Below are 16,310 nucleotides of genomic sequence, written 5' to 3' on the forward strand. Positions count from 1 at the left end.
ATAAATGAAATAACACATGCTTTCTTTTATGGGATTGAAGACTATATTAAGGATTTTAAGTCCTGTATTACCAGAGCAGGAACATTTTAACAGTCTGTTTATGAGTACCTTTGTGTGCATTTGGGCAGATCTGGTAGTTAAGCCAATTGCTTCCAAGTCCCTGGGGTACAGAATCTCAGTCTCTGTACGGAGACCAGGAAGGGTTTTATGAAATTTCTGAGGTCACTTTGAATTTCCAAAAGTGTAGATTGCAGTGTAAATTGATATTCATTGAAAGGTTGTAAGGAAACTGCACGAAGGGGGGTACCATTTAGATATAAATTCATCTCCATTATTACATCCATTTTTCATCTCCTGAAATAAGAATGGATTTTGCATGTGCATTTAAGAGGAAAAGAAACTGACTTAAAATGTATGTATATAGTGTATACTAGTGCTAAGATGTTTCAAGTTTGTATTCTTGTGTGGGTATAATGTGAGAAAAAAATATTTGGAGGATTTGAAATGCATCAATATATGTTTATTTTATCTTGTGTAGATTTTAAAACCTGAGTTTTAAGGCAGTTCTATACCTCTACACTTTATTCTGCAATTAATTTTATTATTTTAACTTCTATATTACTGTGCAATTTGTAAACTTATTTTCTGAAGTTAAGAATTCAAGAACAGAAGTGTCATGATAGATTATTCAAGAATCATTTTACAAAGATTTTCTTTTAGTTTTCAGAGGCAATAATTCTAAAATAGTCAAAGACCTATGCTCCTCTAGATCCAGAACTTTATTCTTTATATTTAATTTTATATAGAAATAAAGCATTATAAAATGCTATTTGTAGAATAGCAATTGAAATTTAAAAATTTACCCCAACTTGAATTCACTAACAACCTTAAGGCCATAGGTGATTAGACTTTCTCACACTTGTTGACTATTAAAATACTCTCTGAAGGATGGTTATATGACTTCTCTCACGTCTAGCTCCAAAAGAATTAAATTTTACCAATGACTGTAAATATAGTTGTATTTGACTTTAAATAATTTAAAGTTTGTCTTTATGCTTTTATCATTAGCCCTGTGAAGTAAAAAATAATTTGGGGTTTCTAATTAATTTATTCAGGCTATTTGAACACTGCATAAAAAAGGTCTTACATTAAAAGGTTAGAAATTATCTTCATTTTATTAGCATAGTTATCATTTACAAATTTCAAAAATTTTATCATGACTTTAAGTTCATTTTCTGTGAGTTAGTCTGATTTTTAACTCAGCAATTTTTATTGTCATGATATTTTTTCCTTTTATCATCAAAAAATGAATACTAACCAAAAAGAGCAAGCTTTCATGAGTAGATATAAATTCTGTCTGTTAAAGAACCAATCTTATAAGTAAGTTAGAAACTGAGAACAGAGCATTATCTTCTATAGTTCTTCAAAAATGGTGTAAGGTTTATTTTTAATGATTTCATTAGCACACTTCTCAAAATGTTTAAAATATTAATGTGGGATTAATTTTCAAAATGAAGTATTACATCTTTTTATAGAAAAACAATTTAAAGCGAGACACAACTTTTACCTCATTTATTAGCTTCTAGTTAAATAAAAACCAGCAACAGAAATTAAAATCTAAATCACAAATGTAATTATCCAGTGTATTTCAAGTGCATTTTTTCAAATATATAATTCAGATATTCAAGCGTTATTATATACGCTGAATTCAGATTTCTTTGAATATAATTAAATAACATTTCAAGTATACTTATGGAATGTTAGATATAGAACAAGCAAAATATTTGAAACAAAATGTAAACTTTTCAAAGTTCAGACACTTTCAAAGACAGATTAAAGTTCCAGGAGGAAATCTACCTTTAAATGGTATTTTTTTTTTTTTTTTTTAGTGGAAAATGTCTCGGAAGTATCCAAAAATGGTAATTTAACTTCTGTTCACCAAATCACAAAACACCAACATCCACACTTCAAAGACAATGTGAGATCACAATTATTTGTTACAAATGAAAATATACATTACACTTTCCTTCAGATGCATATCCAAATCGTGTTGACTCACAGACAGATGCACCTAAATGGCCAGGATTGCTATAATCCTTTGATAGGCAGGCAGAGTGTTCCCTGTGGTCTTGCTTGTTACAGCCGGTCGTTTTCCCGGTGTCATTGTGTACTTTTCAAGGGAGTTATGAAATCCTTTGTAAAAAAGCCTCTTAATACTTGTGGGTTTGTGTTTTTTCTTTTCCTGTATGTAACTGCTTCCCCCACTTGTGTTTCTCCCCTTGGAGGGTTGGATGAGATGATGCCTAAACATTGTATCCTTATTCCTTTTTAAGGAAGAGATCGAACTGTCAAGTGGGATATTAACTAAGAATCGAACAAGTGTACGCGTAATTAGGACTCTGAAAAGAGCAATCACGTTTGGTTGCTGATGAAACTGTTCCCTAAAGTTTTTCCAAACTTTTCGGGTTGGTCAGGATCTCTCTCGCCAGTCGCCACGTCTGTTTGGCGGCGTTCTCCAGCGCCGAGTGGGGTTTGCCTTGAAACAGGTCTAGGTTGGGCAAGAAGTAGTGAGGGCACCGCCGACACTGCAGGCAGGAGATGAGTTGCAGCAAAATGCCGTTGAGCCGATCGCCCAGGCAGGACTCGTCCCAGTCCGACTCCCGGGGATGCTTTTCACACTCGTAGGAAACCAGAGTCTTCATGTGGTAATTGTTGAGGGGCTGGCCCGGCAGTTCCAGGTGGCGGTCCCGCAAGGTTTTGAGGATGGATAGGCATTTTTTCCTGCAGCCCCCCATCTGTAGTCTGTTCTCCGCCTCGGCGAACTGTAGCACCCAGGCGTCGCTCTCCGCAGAGCTCTGCTTGCCGGCCAGGGAGTGGCACTCCTTGGACAAGAGATTGAACCCTTCCGCTTTGACCTCCGCCACCCGGTTGGGTCCCGGCCAGGGGATGTGGGGAAGCGGCCAGTGGGCAGCACTCCTCGGCCAGATCCCGGTGCATTTAAACGCCGGGGTGATCTGCACCACGTACCGGTCTCGGATTCGCAGTTTCACTTCGCTGGTGTCCGCCACCATCTTGACCACGTCCCTGTAGCTACATTTGTCCACCGCCTGAGCCACGAGCGTCTGGAACCTGGATCGGATCTTGCGCGCGGAGAGGTAGCCGGAGGCAGTAATGAATTCCACCCAGAGGGACATGCTTCTCTTGCGCCCGTCGCTCAACTTGAGCACCGCGCAGCCGGGTAGCGAGCCGTCGTCCACAAAGTTGAACACCCCCATCTGATTCAGGTACAGCACCACCTCAAACTCGGTGGGGGAGATGACCTCTAGGCCCTCATACCGGTTGTCCATCTCGTTGAGGGAGCTGATGAAGCGGGGCTCTTGCACCTCCACTTCCTTGAGCACGTCGGACACGACCTTGCAGACTTCCCGGATGGTTTTGGCGATGGCAGCTTTCCTGGCTTGGCATTTCTCGTTGTAGTACTTGTTGAGATGGTACACTAGCTTGGCCTGGGCCGCAATCATGTTGGGGCAGAGATCCGGATTGTACACCGGAGTCTCGCAGTAGGCTGTGGGATCCAATGCGGCTGCTAGCGCTGGAGCCAACTCCGTGCAGAAACGGCGCGGCGCTCGGAGAGTCTCCCGCCGGTCCCAGTCCCGCCGCGCAGCCGCGGAATCCGGGCGGCCGCGCTCCCCTCCGTGTGCCTCGGCGCGCCCTGCCGCTCTTAAAGCGAAAACACTGCTCTCCCCACTGCCTCTGCCTCTCTTCCTCCTTTAACAGTCCTGGCGGGAGAAAGGCGCATGGAAAGATCACCTTCTCAGTTAGGAAAAACAAAAGTTGCGCGGGTACCCAGCAAAGCTCTTCCAGGAGTCAAAATAATTCAACCCTTTTTCAGTGTTTATTTACGCTTCCCCAGAATCATTGTGTGTGTAAAGACCGTTCATCGGATGGAGGAAAAGTGTGCTGAGTGTGTGTGTCAGGGTGAGGGTGCGTGTGTGTCTATGTCAGAAGAAGCTGCTGTCGGTTTGTCTCAGAGCCCAGATGCACTCGTGTGGAAATTATAAAGGCAGGGCCAGGCAGGCTGGCGGCCAATCGCCACTGGGCTCGTCACGACAGCCTCCTTCAGCTCCAGCCCGGCTAATTAATCCCCCTCAAGGATAGAGGCACACGAACTGAAGGTAGGAGGCTGCTGCCGGCAGGAACCCACCCAGGCCACCTAGACAGTTTTGGAAATCAAGAGGAAATCTCTCAGCTTTGGTATTACTTGAAGCATATTGACGTTTTTTAAAGACTTGGCAAAGTGGGTTCTCTTTCGGTGTTGAAAAAATCCGGCTTGTCTTTTTACCGCTGAAATATGCAAATTCAGGTGTACGATGGTCCTGCATCAATTAGTGAACTAGGTGGAGTCTTCTAAAACAAAAGTCCCTGACTTGCAATGAGAGGAAGATCATTCATGTCTGGTAATCCTCGAGGTCTTAAAAATGCAGGTTGAAAGTTTGTTCTTTCATATATATATGCAAGTTGGCTTCCTGGATGATCCCATGTGTTAGAATGATTTTTTAAAATATGATGCAGTGTTTTACTGCATGTAAACAGTACATGCAGTACTGTTTGTTCCTCCTTGCGGTTGTTGCAAGGAATCCTAAAATTATTGCTAAGTGTGTTAGATGTTGTCTACTCCAGTTTAAATTAGGATGTTTAAAGAAATGTTTTGTGCACCCCTCCCCCCATCCGCAGCCCTCTTTGTACTTTGACAGGCTTGCCCAACATTGCAAGTAGTAGTATACTAAGTTATGTATGCACTGGTAGAAATATTTGAAAAACCAATTATCCCTGTGATGGAGGGATTAGTTTTAATTGCATTCATAGCTGTATTTCAATGTGTGAAGTTCAAGAAAGATCATTGAAATGAGATCTACTGGCAGATAACTGTCCTGAAAATTTGTAGGGTTGGGTTTTCTGGCTTTTTTACAGATGCATAATTAAGGCTATATCTCCTCTCATTAGTGTCCTTAGTGGTGACCTGACAGTACATTTCTAATTTTATATAATTTTATGTTATTTGATTACAGGAAAATGGTTAAGATTTTTAAAAGAAAATTAACTTGCTGCCATCCAGGGTTTTTCAGTTAAATATCCTTTTGGAAAAATTAGAAAGAAATCAACATTTTAAAATATGGAACCTTGAAATAGGAGGGGAAATGGATTATATAGAACTTTTTGTGTGTGTGTGGTATTAATTGTGTCTTTATAATGTACAGGAAAGAAAAGAAATATTACTTCGGATTATGCAGTGGTTTTAAAACCCTAGCAGATTTTTAATCACCTACCTTTAATTTAGATGCGGTTTCTTTCAAATTAAGAATATTTCCAGCGAAATCCTCTAACTCCTCGTAACAGGTTTGTAGGCACCTATCGAGCCACTTTTGACAAGGGCTTATTCAAGGTCCCCAATTTTTACTTAAGCTTTTGAGTGGGGGTTGGCGCGCCTTGTAGCATCACAAAGCCACCTATTATTTACTTTCTCGTTATCTAAGAATGATAGATCCCGATTTAACTTAAGATAGTACATTAGATTTGAGGCTTACAGCATTCATCTGCTCCATTCCCCAAGGACCTTCCATTCCCGTTGGAGCAGGGACCGGGAACACCCGAACAGCCCTCCCCGTCTGGCCCGCGCTGCGGCTGAATGCTCTGCTACCTTTGGGCAGTTGAAAGGGAAAGCACATCAGAGCGGAGAATCCGCGGCCACTAAGGCGGAGATGTGTGCCATGGTCTCCAGGGAAAACCGCCTCTGTCCTTCATTCAGCGCTGGTGCCCTCTGTCCCGCCGCTCCGCACTGCCCGGCCATCCTTTCCTCTCTGCTCACTGTCCCACAGGCTTTATTTCTTCGAGCGGTTATTCTATATAGCCTTACTCGGTGTGCTCGGTTTCTGTGCGTCCGCAGGAGGCCGCGTGCTCTGCCCACGCGCCGCTCAGCCCGGGCCCACGTGCAGTGGGTCGAAGCCCGCTGCGGACCCTCCGCCCCCCGTGCTCCCCCTGGGGTTCCGGCCGCAGCCGCCTGGCCGAGAGCTCACCCCTCCATTTCCTGAGCTACCTGCAGACACCCGGGGCTGTGGAGGACGTGACACCGTACAGCACGGAGACCCGGGGGGCCGTGCGGGGACCGTGGCGCGGCCGTCGGTCCGGGCGGTCTAAGGCGCAGGGCGCGGAGGGCACCGTTCCGGCCCCGCCGGAGCCGCGCGCGCAGGTGGCGCATCTTACGGGCTCACTGTGCGACTTAATTGGGTGAAAGCGAAGGACTAAACACCGAAGCACTCTGTGCAAACTAATTGGTCTAACTGGGGCCTGTTCACTAACGATTCGCACTTTGAAGAAGAAAAATGGATGGTGAGAAAAGGACTAAGAAACTCGTTAGTTCTCGAGTGTTCCAGGAAAGTGAAGTCATTCTGTTTCAAGGACACTGGGAAGTGGCTGCTGAACTGCTGCCTTCAGCACCCTTCACCCGGGGCGCTGACAGAGATTTACATAACATGGGGTGCACCCACCCGCCTTTACGCCATCGGTGAACCTGGAACCCTGGGAGGACACTCCAGTGCAAGTCCTGCTTGTTGCTGCTGCAACACAGTGATTTTCTATTACTGTATACTGAACACGTGAAACGAATTGCTTTCTAGAGCTCTCAGTCTTTCCAGCGAGCTCAACACCTCTCCACTGCTCAAGGGAAAAATCAGACCATCCTGAGGAGTGTGTTCTCTATCCCTTAATTCTTTTTTATTGAAGTAACCTATGTAGAGGAACTCAAAATTGTGTGTGTGTGTGTGTATAGACTGTGTGTGTAATTTAGCCTTTTTAAATCAAGGTTTTGGGGACAGACTTGTTTTGTGGGAGCACCTAACTATTGTAGAGTAAAAATTTTTTTTGAAATATTATTTGACCTATTGAACTAGTTGTTTCAAATGATTATGTAACACAAGGAGATAATTTAAAAATCTATTTACTACTGGGAAAACTTTATAAAACAACTTGAATGACACCAAAGTCTTCTTTTTTCTTTTTTTTTCCTTTTTCTTTTTTTTTTTTACTATGAATATAACCTTAGTACTAGAATAAAAGCTTGTGTGTGTCCCATGCTTTAGGATATAAATGTTAATTGTTTTCATTGGTATGCTGTGCAGGCATGTTTGACATGAGTTAATAATAGAATGATAATTGAAGAAAACTGATCTAATTGAAGGGGGGGAAAACCCAAGAATCTCACGTTGTAATGATAGTTTGAAATGCTTACATTTGTACAGTATTTGGGATTTTAAGATCTAACCAATTTGACTTTTTTATTTCTTTTACTTAGTTTACTAGGCAGCCTTGATTTAAGAAATACCATTTAGAGAAAAAATACAAAGAAGTCACAAGCTCACCATTATCATAAATTTTAGTACAATCAATGGATATAAAACAATTAAATACAGTGACTTTTAACACTTTGAAGCATTCAGAATAACAATGGTAAATATTTTTCCCAAAGTGCTATTTCCTAGATCACTTATCCTCATTCTGTAAACCTGCTTATACTCTGAGATAAACAAATTAATGCGTAAACAGTCACATTATTAAGATTAAAGAAAAAGTCTATTATGTTGACAAATTTAGAAAAGCAAAGTTTCTGTTTAAAAAAACTAATTTATATTTGAATTACATGATCATAAATTTAAGCAATCGCATGACCTTTCATCTGAAAAAATGTGCCTGTCAGTTAGAGGATGTGCACACACATGTTAAATACTCACAAAGATATTGTTTTGTATTTTTTCATTATCTGCTGGCTGCTATTCTGTTCACAAGTATTCATGAATTTAAAGTTTTATTTTTTTAATATGTGCTTATTACACTGGGGAGATAAAAAGAATATGAAGTTGAGTTTATTGAATTATTTATCCCTACTGCTGGAGTGGCTTTGAAGGCTCATTGTAAGCATCTGATTTCTACCCCCCTCTTCTTTTTTCAAACGCACCCAGGCTATTTCATCTGTTTCATTCTGCCAGACACAATATATTTCTTTTTTTTACACTAGAGAAATTAAAGACAGATATTTGTGCAGGGTTTTCTTTATATGTCACATTAAATAAAGTAAAATAGAAGAAGCTTTTCTGGTAATTTAATTTGATGGCATCTATACCTTGCTTCCTGTTATGACTCCTTGTGTAATAATACTTGAAACAGTAACTTGAGCGCTTCAAAAGTTTCAGTGATTTCTTAAAACAATTATTTTATATTTTAATATCGGGATCATGACGAATAAAGCAGAAAATTGAGGTCACTGCACAATTCAGATTTCATTGTTTTTTCTTTAACCAGAGCATCCTCATGATTGTGGTTAATTTTTTAAAATGATTTTCTTCATTCTTGACTTGAACTGATCAAGGCCGTTGCCTCAGTCTTCCTTATCCTTAGAGTACACAATTATACAGTCAGATTCCTAGTAGGGAGTATTTTTATTTTTCCTGCGGTGTTGCCTAATGAACTTGTTCTTGGTGCTAATAAATGTTGAAAAGTAGCTTTGAGATTAAAATTGGATATTGGGAGTGTACTTACTTTACAAGAATTACCACCACCCTTAGATTTGCAGGTTTGAGGTGATGCTGGGTCCTTATCCAAAACCTTTCTTTTGGTAGAAAAATAAATTTAAAGGCTGTATTATTTAGATAATTGTCTCAGTTTCTTAACTTCATTTGCATGTGTATATAGAGTACAGAACATTTTAATTTGCATCTGTAAACTGAAAAATTTGGATTGAGGGAGGTTATCAATGAAAATATTTTCTTATTGCTCAAAATACATAAATGTTATCTAACCCTTTCCAAACATTTGAGGATACTGGGCAAGTCACTCATTTATTGAGTATTATGGAGCAACTGTTGATTCCAGTATTCCAGTTCCTTATAAACCTTTTAGAAAATCACTGTTATTTTTATAAACTCTAAAATTAAATTTATATTGCTAGATTTCAGCTTGTATTTTTTTATTTGTATATTCTAGACATATTCTGACAGGATTAATGTACTCATGATTCTTTCCTATATGAAATGCAGGCATTCTTTAACCCATAACTAATGTGAATTTACAAACATTTGCAATATAGTATATCCTTGGCACTGTTAGTACACTGGAGTTTTATTGCATATAGAGAAGACAGTGGAATCAGATGTGATTAGTATCTATTAATCTGTACATCTGTAGTGGGTCAGCCAGGACCACATAGCTCTCATTACTGTCCTGTACTGTATATGATGAAGCTACTGAAAATACTCAACACCACCCTGAGACTAAAATATGGTATGTAGATATGTAGATAGATAATCACCTTCCGGGAATTGCATGTCTGAAATAACCTTTGCTATTTCTAATTTACAGTTTTGCAGCTCATTTTTTATTGAACAAAGCAATTTCTCTAAACTAGGGTTTACTTTTTTAATGATCAGTAACTGGAGTAATAATTTAAAAGGGTAATTACTTTAAAAAAGACTATTACCTTTTATCATGTATATTATATGCAATAAAATAAATGATTTATAAGAAAAGGTTATTAGTTTATAAATAGGAACTCTTATTATACCTTTACATGTAGATACAGAGATTACATTATCTAAGAATAGATCACCTAAATCTTTCACTTATGAATTATTATCATTATTCTAGTAATATTTTATTATAAAAATGTGTACTATTTCTTAAAAACACAATTTTCCATATAATGATTTGTCAAAAAGTTCAAGTCAAAAGTACTAAGAAATAGTTAATATTTTTAAATCTACACGTTAATCATTTTATCAAAACATCTAGATCAAATGAAAGCACAAAGAGCAAAGTGTAAGAACAGTGTTTCTGATAAAAAATTGTGAATCCATTGAAATAAAATACCCGTTATTTTATTTTTATGTGAAATATTTTTTATTATTTTAAGTCATTTATTCATGTGTAATTTCAATACAGTTGTATTTTATTCTATGATTTTTTCCATATGAATATGGCATTTTATGAATTCTGAAAAATATTTACAATCACATAACATTATTTGTCACAGATATAGAACATTGCTATTGCCACAGAAAAAGTTTTCCTCATGCCCCTATTTTATTTTTTAATTTGTAAATTTTATGATTCATTTATATATATTTAGGTGTTTTAGTTTGTTATCAAAAATTATTTAGACTGTAAATGCCTTTACTTTCCTAGAATTCAGCATGCTTCTAATTTAAGGCCATTTTTAATCACAGAGCAGCACTGAAAGCACAATATAAAATGATATTTCAGATATACTAGTGGTAGGTTTATAGTTTTTGTTATACATACAAATTGTTTAATTTTAATATATGTGACATTAACCCTTGGAAAAAGATCCATTTTTCAAAGGAACTGCCAATATGTGTTATGTTAGCATGAATGTATGTATTAAACTTGTGAATATAATTTACAATTTGCACATCAAAATATATAATGAGACACGGGTTTTTCAGTTAAGGTAGCAACATTTGAGACATATTTGTAATGATACTAGCTCTCTGTCACTAGAGTAATAAATCTCGTCTCAGTATTTAAATTACGTTTTACTTTACATTTTTGGTAAATTAGTTCTTCCTTTGAGTGTTGTGGGACAAGGCCAAAGAGTCTATTAGAGCTCATATTAATTAATATATATACATTCTTGGAACATATGCTTCTAATCTTAATTTTGTATAAATATACAATGTCATTTAAATTTATATGGTTATAAATAATTCTTAAATTTTAGGAGTGTAAACATTTTTACTGTTAATATGCTCTTTTAAGGATTTTGCCTTTTTACAACTTGTAATAGTACAATTCTACTGTTTCTTCCCCCAAGATATACAATTACTTAAATATTTTGTTTTATATTTTTATTGGACAATTGGAATAGAAATTCTAATGCTGTGCATGCTTACAGGCCTACTAAGAAAGAAGTTACTGCTTTCTTAATCCTCTTAAAGCATCGTTTTATGGTTTACAAAGTAGCCTGTGTATACAGACTGTATATACACACACACAAACACACACGCATACACGACCCCGTGTCTCAGAGAGTAAAAGATTGAATTGATCTCTATACATTTTTTATGTTAACCTGTTAAAAGGAAACAGCTACTAAATATAGGGTTCTTGTCACCACCAGAATGTAATATCACATCTGCAAGATTGTTTCATAATAACCCTTACAATTTTCAATAATATGTACTTGTAGAGATTGCAGCTAAATGGATTTTAAAACATAACTGGAAATTTTGACAGTACTTAACAAGTCAAATATACTGTGGCAGTTTTGAATGTCACGAACTTTTAATTGTGAAATTGAGAAGTTTTAAAATTGCTAGCAATTCTCTCTGTATAAATATAAATATATTGCTCCATCACTCACATACATAATGTCCATGCATGTATATAAAGACACCTTCACTTATTTAAAAAAATTTTTATATTTTTTTGCAAGAGATGAAGGTTAAATTTTTTGCAACCTAAAGCCGTATTTTATAAGCAAGTTGCATAACTCGCTATGCTGAAAAACATGGAGTTTGGGGGGTTTGGTGTGGTTTTTTGTTGTTTTTCTTCTTTTACTAGCAAATTCAGTTCTTCATTTGTTTTGCTCTCCACGCTGCATTAGCCCAGTTTTCCCCTGTGTGCATCTGCCAGTGTACAATTTAGCCACGGGCATCTGTAGACCTTGTGGTGATCAGTATTGCAGGCAAAAGCCATATGTGTTTAAATAAAAAAAAAATCTCTTTATTTCATTTGCTGTTTTAACTGGATGGATAACTTTTGTGCCTCAAGACAGAAGAAGAAAAAATACCGAAATAATTAATTGCCTCCACTCTGGAGGCAGCTTCATCCCCTCCAATATGGAATGCTTGTCAGCTCTCCTGATAAATGACTGCATGGATTTGCATAGATTTTACATTAACACAAAAATTAGTTTTATTTGTGGAAACTAGTTAACATAATAATATAAAACCTAGTGTTATTGATTATGTTTCCAAGCATTAATGATTTTTAAAGGGATTGTAGATTCTTATTGTTTTAAAGCTCTCATCAACCTATTTCTTCATTTAAACTTTCCTTTGCTTTAGATAGTTTTGCATTAACAAGTCGAGCATATTTATAAAAATTTTCAAGTTTCAAAAATTCTTTTCTGGGTATATTAACCATAGCTATTTCAGACTCACAGTAACACTCATGTGGTTAAAAGATTCTGATTTTAAACTTTGGCATGAAGCATTTTTTAAATACTAATTTTTAAAATACTTATTATCAATTATCATACTTCAGAGTTGGAGTATTTCATCTCTGTGAATGATTTAAATTTCATACTCATGGTATCAAAAGGATGGAGACTATATTAGGTATTCTCATTCCTGCGACATTGTTTTCAACCAAATCTAAAATACATGAGAACTAGTCCATCTTCAATCTGTTTTCCCAAATATGCCTAATCAATTGATCACCACAATCCAGACTTGAAGAAATCACTCTGCTGGAACTATCTGGGTGCAGAAAACAATTCTCTCTCTCTCAGGAGCAGGCAGTGGATGTTTATTCATGCTAGAATTTGGCATCTTGTTGTCTAGAGGCAACCTGCTAATTATGTGCTATCATTGTATTACCCATGTTATGGAAGATTCAAATGTGTTCACTGCTGTTAGTTACATCCCAGATCTTTTCAAAAAATATACTTGATCCTCAAGAAATCTACTACGCTTAATGGCAATCTGAACCGAGAGTGTCTCTGCCACTTCTTGATTTTGGGACACCCTGGGTGCCAGCTGTCACAGCTCAGCTAATGATGACAAATACCCTCTCTATGCAGATTGTAGAGCCCACGAGCTGCTGTGCAGGCGACTGGGTTACCTTTCTTCCGAGAGTAACTTAACCTTTTAAACTCTTGTCAGAATGAAATGATAAGCTATGATCGTTTCAATATCTGTATCTTTAAAAAACAAAAATCAGAGTTATGGCAAATAAAGCTGATATACTTTTTCTAATTTTTTAAAATTTTTGTATAGTCTACAATGCTTTACCCTTGGATGCTGTACTAGTCTTAAATGAGAGACATCGCAACCATACTAGAGTGTGTATTTGAACTCTGAAAATAACTCAGGTAGTGTGAATTACTGAGAAAATTATCCAGATTCTTTAGGCCAGAAACTAGGTTGGCGAAATTTTGAAGAACAATGAATGCATCCTTCCCTTCTCTTCAACTGAATGGAGGAACCCTATTCTCCTGCTGGGTGATAGGCCCAGCCTGTTGCAAATGAACGGTTTATGTATATTATTTCTTTAAGACTCTGGATGATTCCAAAACAATTTAGAGAATAATCGTTGCTAGTGATTATTTTTTCTCTATTAAGTTGTTATTTTGTTCTATAGTAATTTATTTTTGTGTTCTGACACATACACTTACATGGATTATTCAAAATGAAAATGAACAGGATCAACAAATGAACATCATTAACCATAATGGAATGTGGGGGGGTATAAATTGCATACTAATGAGGTAATACTTTATGATTGCGACATTCATTTCAATATTACAGAATACTTTTATATTCCTTAATGCCCAAAGAAACTTTGATACTTAATGTTTTGAGTTGAGAGAAATTGGCAATAGAGAACGTGGAGGATTACTCAAGGCGCATTTAATCTGTTTTAATCTTCACAAGAAATACTAGTTCCTAATTACACCTGAAACTGAGATTTAGAAAGGTAAATTGTCTTAAGAAGGTCCACACCAGTAACTGCAGAACCAGGCCCGTCTGACTTGGGCTACTCTTAGCACTACTCTATCTAGACCCTATATTGCAGAGGTATGTATGTATGAATACATGCATGTAGGTATGTCATGTCTGTACCCAGAAATCATTTTTGGCAACTGTTACTGGGATATTAGGTTGCTCTGTAAAGAAACTTCAGGCTTACATTTACATTAAGAATATGATTGATGAGTTATAAAGAATTAAGTTCTTTATAAGAGACATATTTTTATTTATAATCATTCCTTGCCATATTATGGTTCACTTTTCGTGGTCTCATTGTATCGTGGTTTTTAAATTATATATATCTAATTTTGTATTGTGAAGTTTTCACTATATCGTGGGATTTTGCGGTCTATAGGCATTTTTTTATATATTATTTTAATTATTTTGCAGTAAAATAAGCATTTTCTAGCCTAAAAAATTGAAAACAATATAAAAATATTAATTAAAACATTAAATGTTTTTATTTATATAAATTAAAACATTATAATTTATATAAATTAAAACATTATATAAATTAAAAGTATATTAAATCGAAATAAAATATGTAGCATACAGCAGATAAGTACAGTGTGTCCATAAAGTCATGGTGCACTTTTGACCGGTGACAGGAAAGCAACAAAAGATGATAGAAATGTGAAATCTGCACCAAATAAAAGGAAACCATCCTAGTTTCTGTAGGATGATGTGGCAGCATGTGCACATGCGCAGATGATGACGTAACATCGTGTCTACAGCGAGCAGCCCATGGCCATGCCAGTCGAGATGTGGACAGTACAGAGGAAAGTTCAGTGTGTTCTGTGGCTCGCTAAATCAGAATCCGTGACCAAAGTGCAACATGAATATTGGCGCGTTTATAATGAAGTGCCACCACATAAGAATAACATTACTCGGTGGGATAAGCAGTTGAAGGAAACCGGCAGTTTGGTGGAAAACCCCGTTCTGGTAGGCCATCAGTCAGTGACGAGTCTGTAGAGGCTATACAGGGTAGCTACCTAAGGAGCCCTAAAAAATCTGTGCGTGAGCCCACATCGAACTGCACTGAATAGGTATGAAACTGCGAGAGTTTTCCTTTTATTTGGTGCAGATTTCACATTTCTATCGTCTTTTGTTGCTTTCCTGTGATCGGTCAAAAGTGCACCATGACTTTACAGACACATTGTAGACAAAGACTCGCGTGTATGGAAAACGCAACTACAGCAGCTTCTACTTGAGCTAGTTTGCCCACATGAGATCGTACACAGCATACTATTGGCTGATGGATGGGAAGCAACCAACCAGAACAGAGGGTGTTTATAAGAGTGTGGAAAAGGTTAATAACAGTTTGGGAAACTTTTATAAGAGTGTGGGGAGGGTTTATAAAGCCTTAAAAATTATATAAATAATAAAATAAATATAAGGTCGCTACTAAGTGGATTTTCACCTAATGCAGGAGTTCTGGAACCTAACTAACCCCCATGATAGACGAGTGACCACTGTATTGATTTTAGAGAGAGGGAGAGAGAGAGAGAGAGAGAGAGAAACATCAATTTATTGTTCCACTTATTTATGTATTTATTAGTTGTTTCTTGTATGTGCCCTGACTGGGATCGAACTTTGATTTATGGAAATGGCTCTCTAACCAACTGAGCTGCCCAGCCAGGGCCTAGGAGGGGCTTTTTGTTGTTTTTTGGAGGTTTTTTTTTTTTTGAAGCTGGAAACAGGGAGGCAGTTAGACAGACTCCCGCATGCGCCCGACCGGGATCCACCCAGCATGCCCACCAGGGGACGATGCTCTGCCCATCTGGGGCGTTGCTCTACCAGAGCCATTCTAGCACCTGAGGCAGAGGCCATAGAGCCATCCTCAGTGCCCGGGCCAACTTTGCTCCAATGGAGCCTTGGCTGCGGGAGGGGAAGAGAGAGACAGAGAGGAAGGAGAGGGGAGGGGTGGAGAAGCAGATGGGCACTTCTCTTGTGTGCCTTGGCTGGGAATCGAACCCGGGACTCCTGCGTGCCAGGCCGATGCTCCACCACTGAGCCAACCGGCCAGGGCCAGGGCCTAGGAGGTTTTTAATTAAGTAAATATTGAGACCCTTTTTATGCTAAGGATTTTCAACTTATGATAATGATTGATTGATTCACATAAGAAACTATTTAGGAAATATATGTATTATTTCATGACTGTGAAATTGGACTAATTCACTAAAAGAACCACTTTATTGTAAAACCTAAGATTATTGGAATATACCTTTATAAAATGATGAAGAGAAACAATTACTTTAGCGACCACTTGAGTGTTTTTATGCTTTTCTTTTATACTATTTTATACTATATTTTCTTGTATACTATTTTCTTTATACTATTCTTTTATACATATAGTTTTACTCTTTGACATCAATGAGTTAGTTATACAAGCCACCATATTGTACACCATTCAGTTGGAAAATCCCTTTATCATGAATTTAAATTTCCAAAGAAAGCTATGTAAATGCCAGTTTTTATTCCTTGCCACCT

At 37.5% G+C, this 16,310-nt stretch overlaps 2 protein-coding genes across 6 annotated transcripts in view; one reads left to right on the plus strand and one right to left on the minus strand.

The window, feature by feature from the left end:
- NBEA (neurobeachin) overlaps window positions 1-16,310 on the plus strand; it is a 740,071-nt gene that overhangs the window by 498,903 nt on the left and 224,858 nt on the right. Inside the window, exon 1 of one of the 5 annotated variants that reach the window (XM_066236599.1) lies at window positions 4,114-4,175. The exons of 3 other annotated variants lie outside the window; for them this stretch is intronic. The gene's annotated coding sequence lies outside the window, so the exon portion shown is untranslated. Of the gene's footprint in view, window positions 1-4,113; window positions 4,176-4,196; window positions 4,255-16,310 lie in introns of those variants that run through there. One more of the 5 variants, XM_066236600.1, reaches the window with a different exon arrangement.
- On the minus strand, window positions 1,914-4,040 carry MAB21L1 (mab-21 like 1). Its single transcript, XM_066237257.1, has one exon. The coding sequence runs from the start codon at window positions 3,519-3,521 to the stop codon at window positions 2,442-2,444; it is 1,080 nt and encodes a 359-aa protein (XP_066093354.1). The 5' UTR covers window positions 3,522-4,040; the 3' UTR covers window positions 1,914-2,441.

This window comes from Saccopteryx bilineata, chromosome 6 (genome assembly GCF_036850765.1).
Source record: "Saccopteryx bilineata isolate mSacBil1 chromosome 6, mSacBil1_pri_phased_curated, whole genome shotgun sequence".
NCBI classification, from domain to species: Eukaryota; Metazoa; Chordata; class Mammalia; order Chiroptera; family Emballonuridae; genus Saccopteryx; species Saccopteryx bilineata.

Excerpts from the sequence above, each read along its gene's own strand:
- MAB21L1 (XM_066237257.1), bottom strand. The coding sequence starts at position 3,521 with ATGATTGCGGCCCAGGCCAAGCTAGTGTACCATCTCAACAAGTACTAC.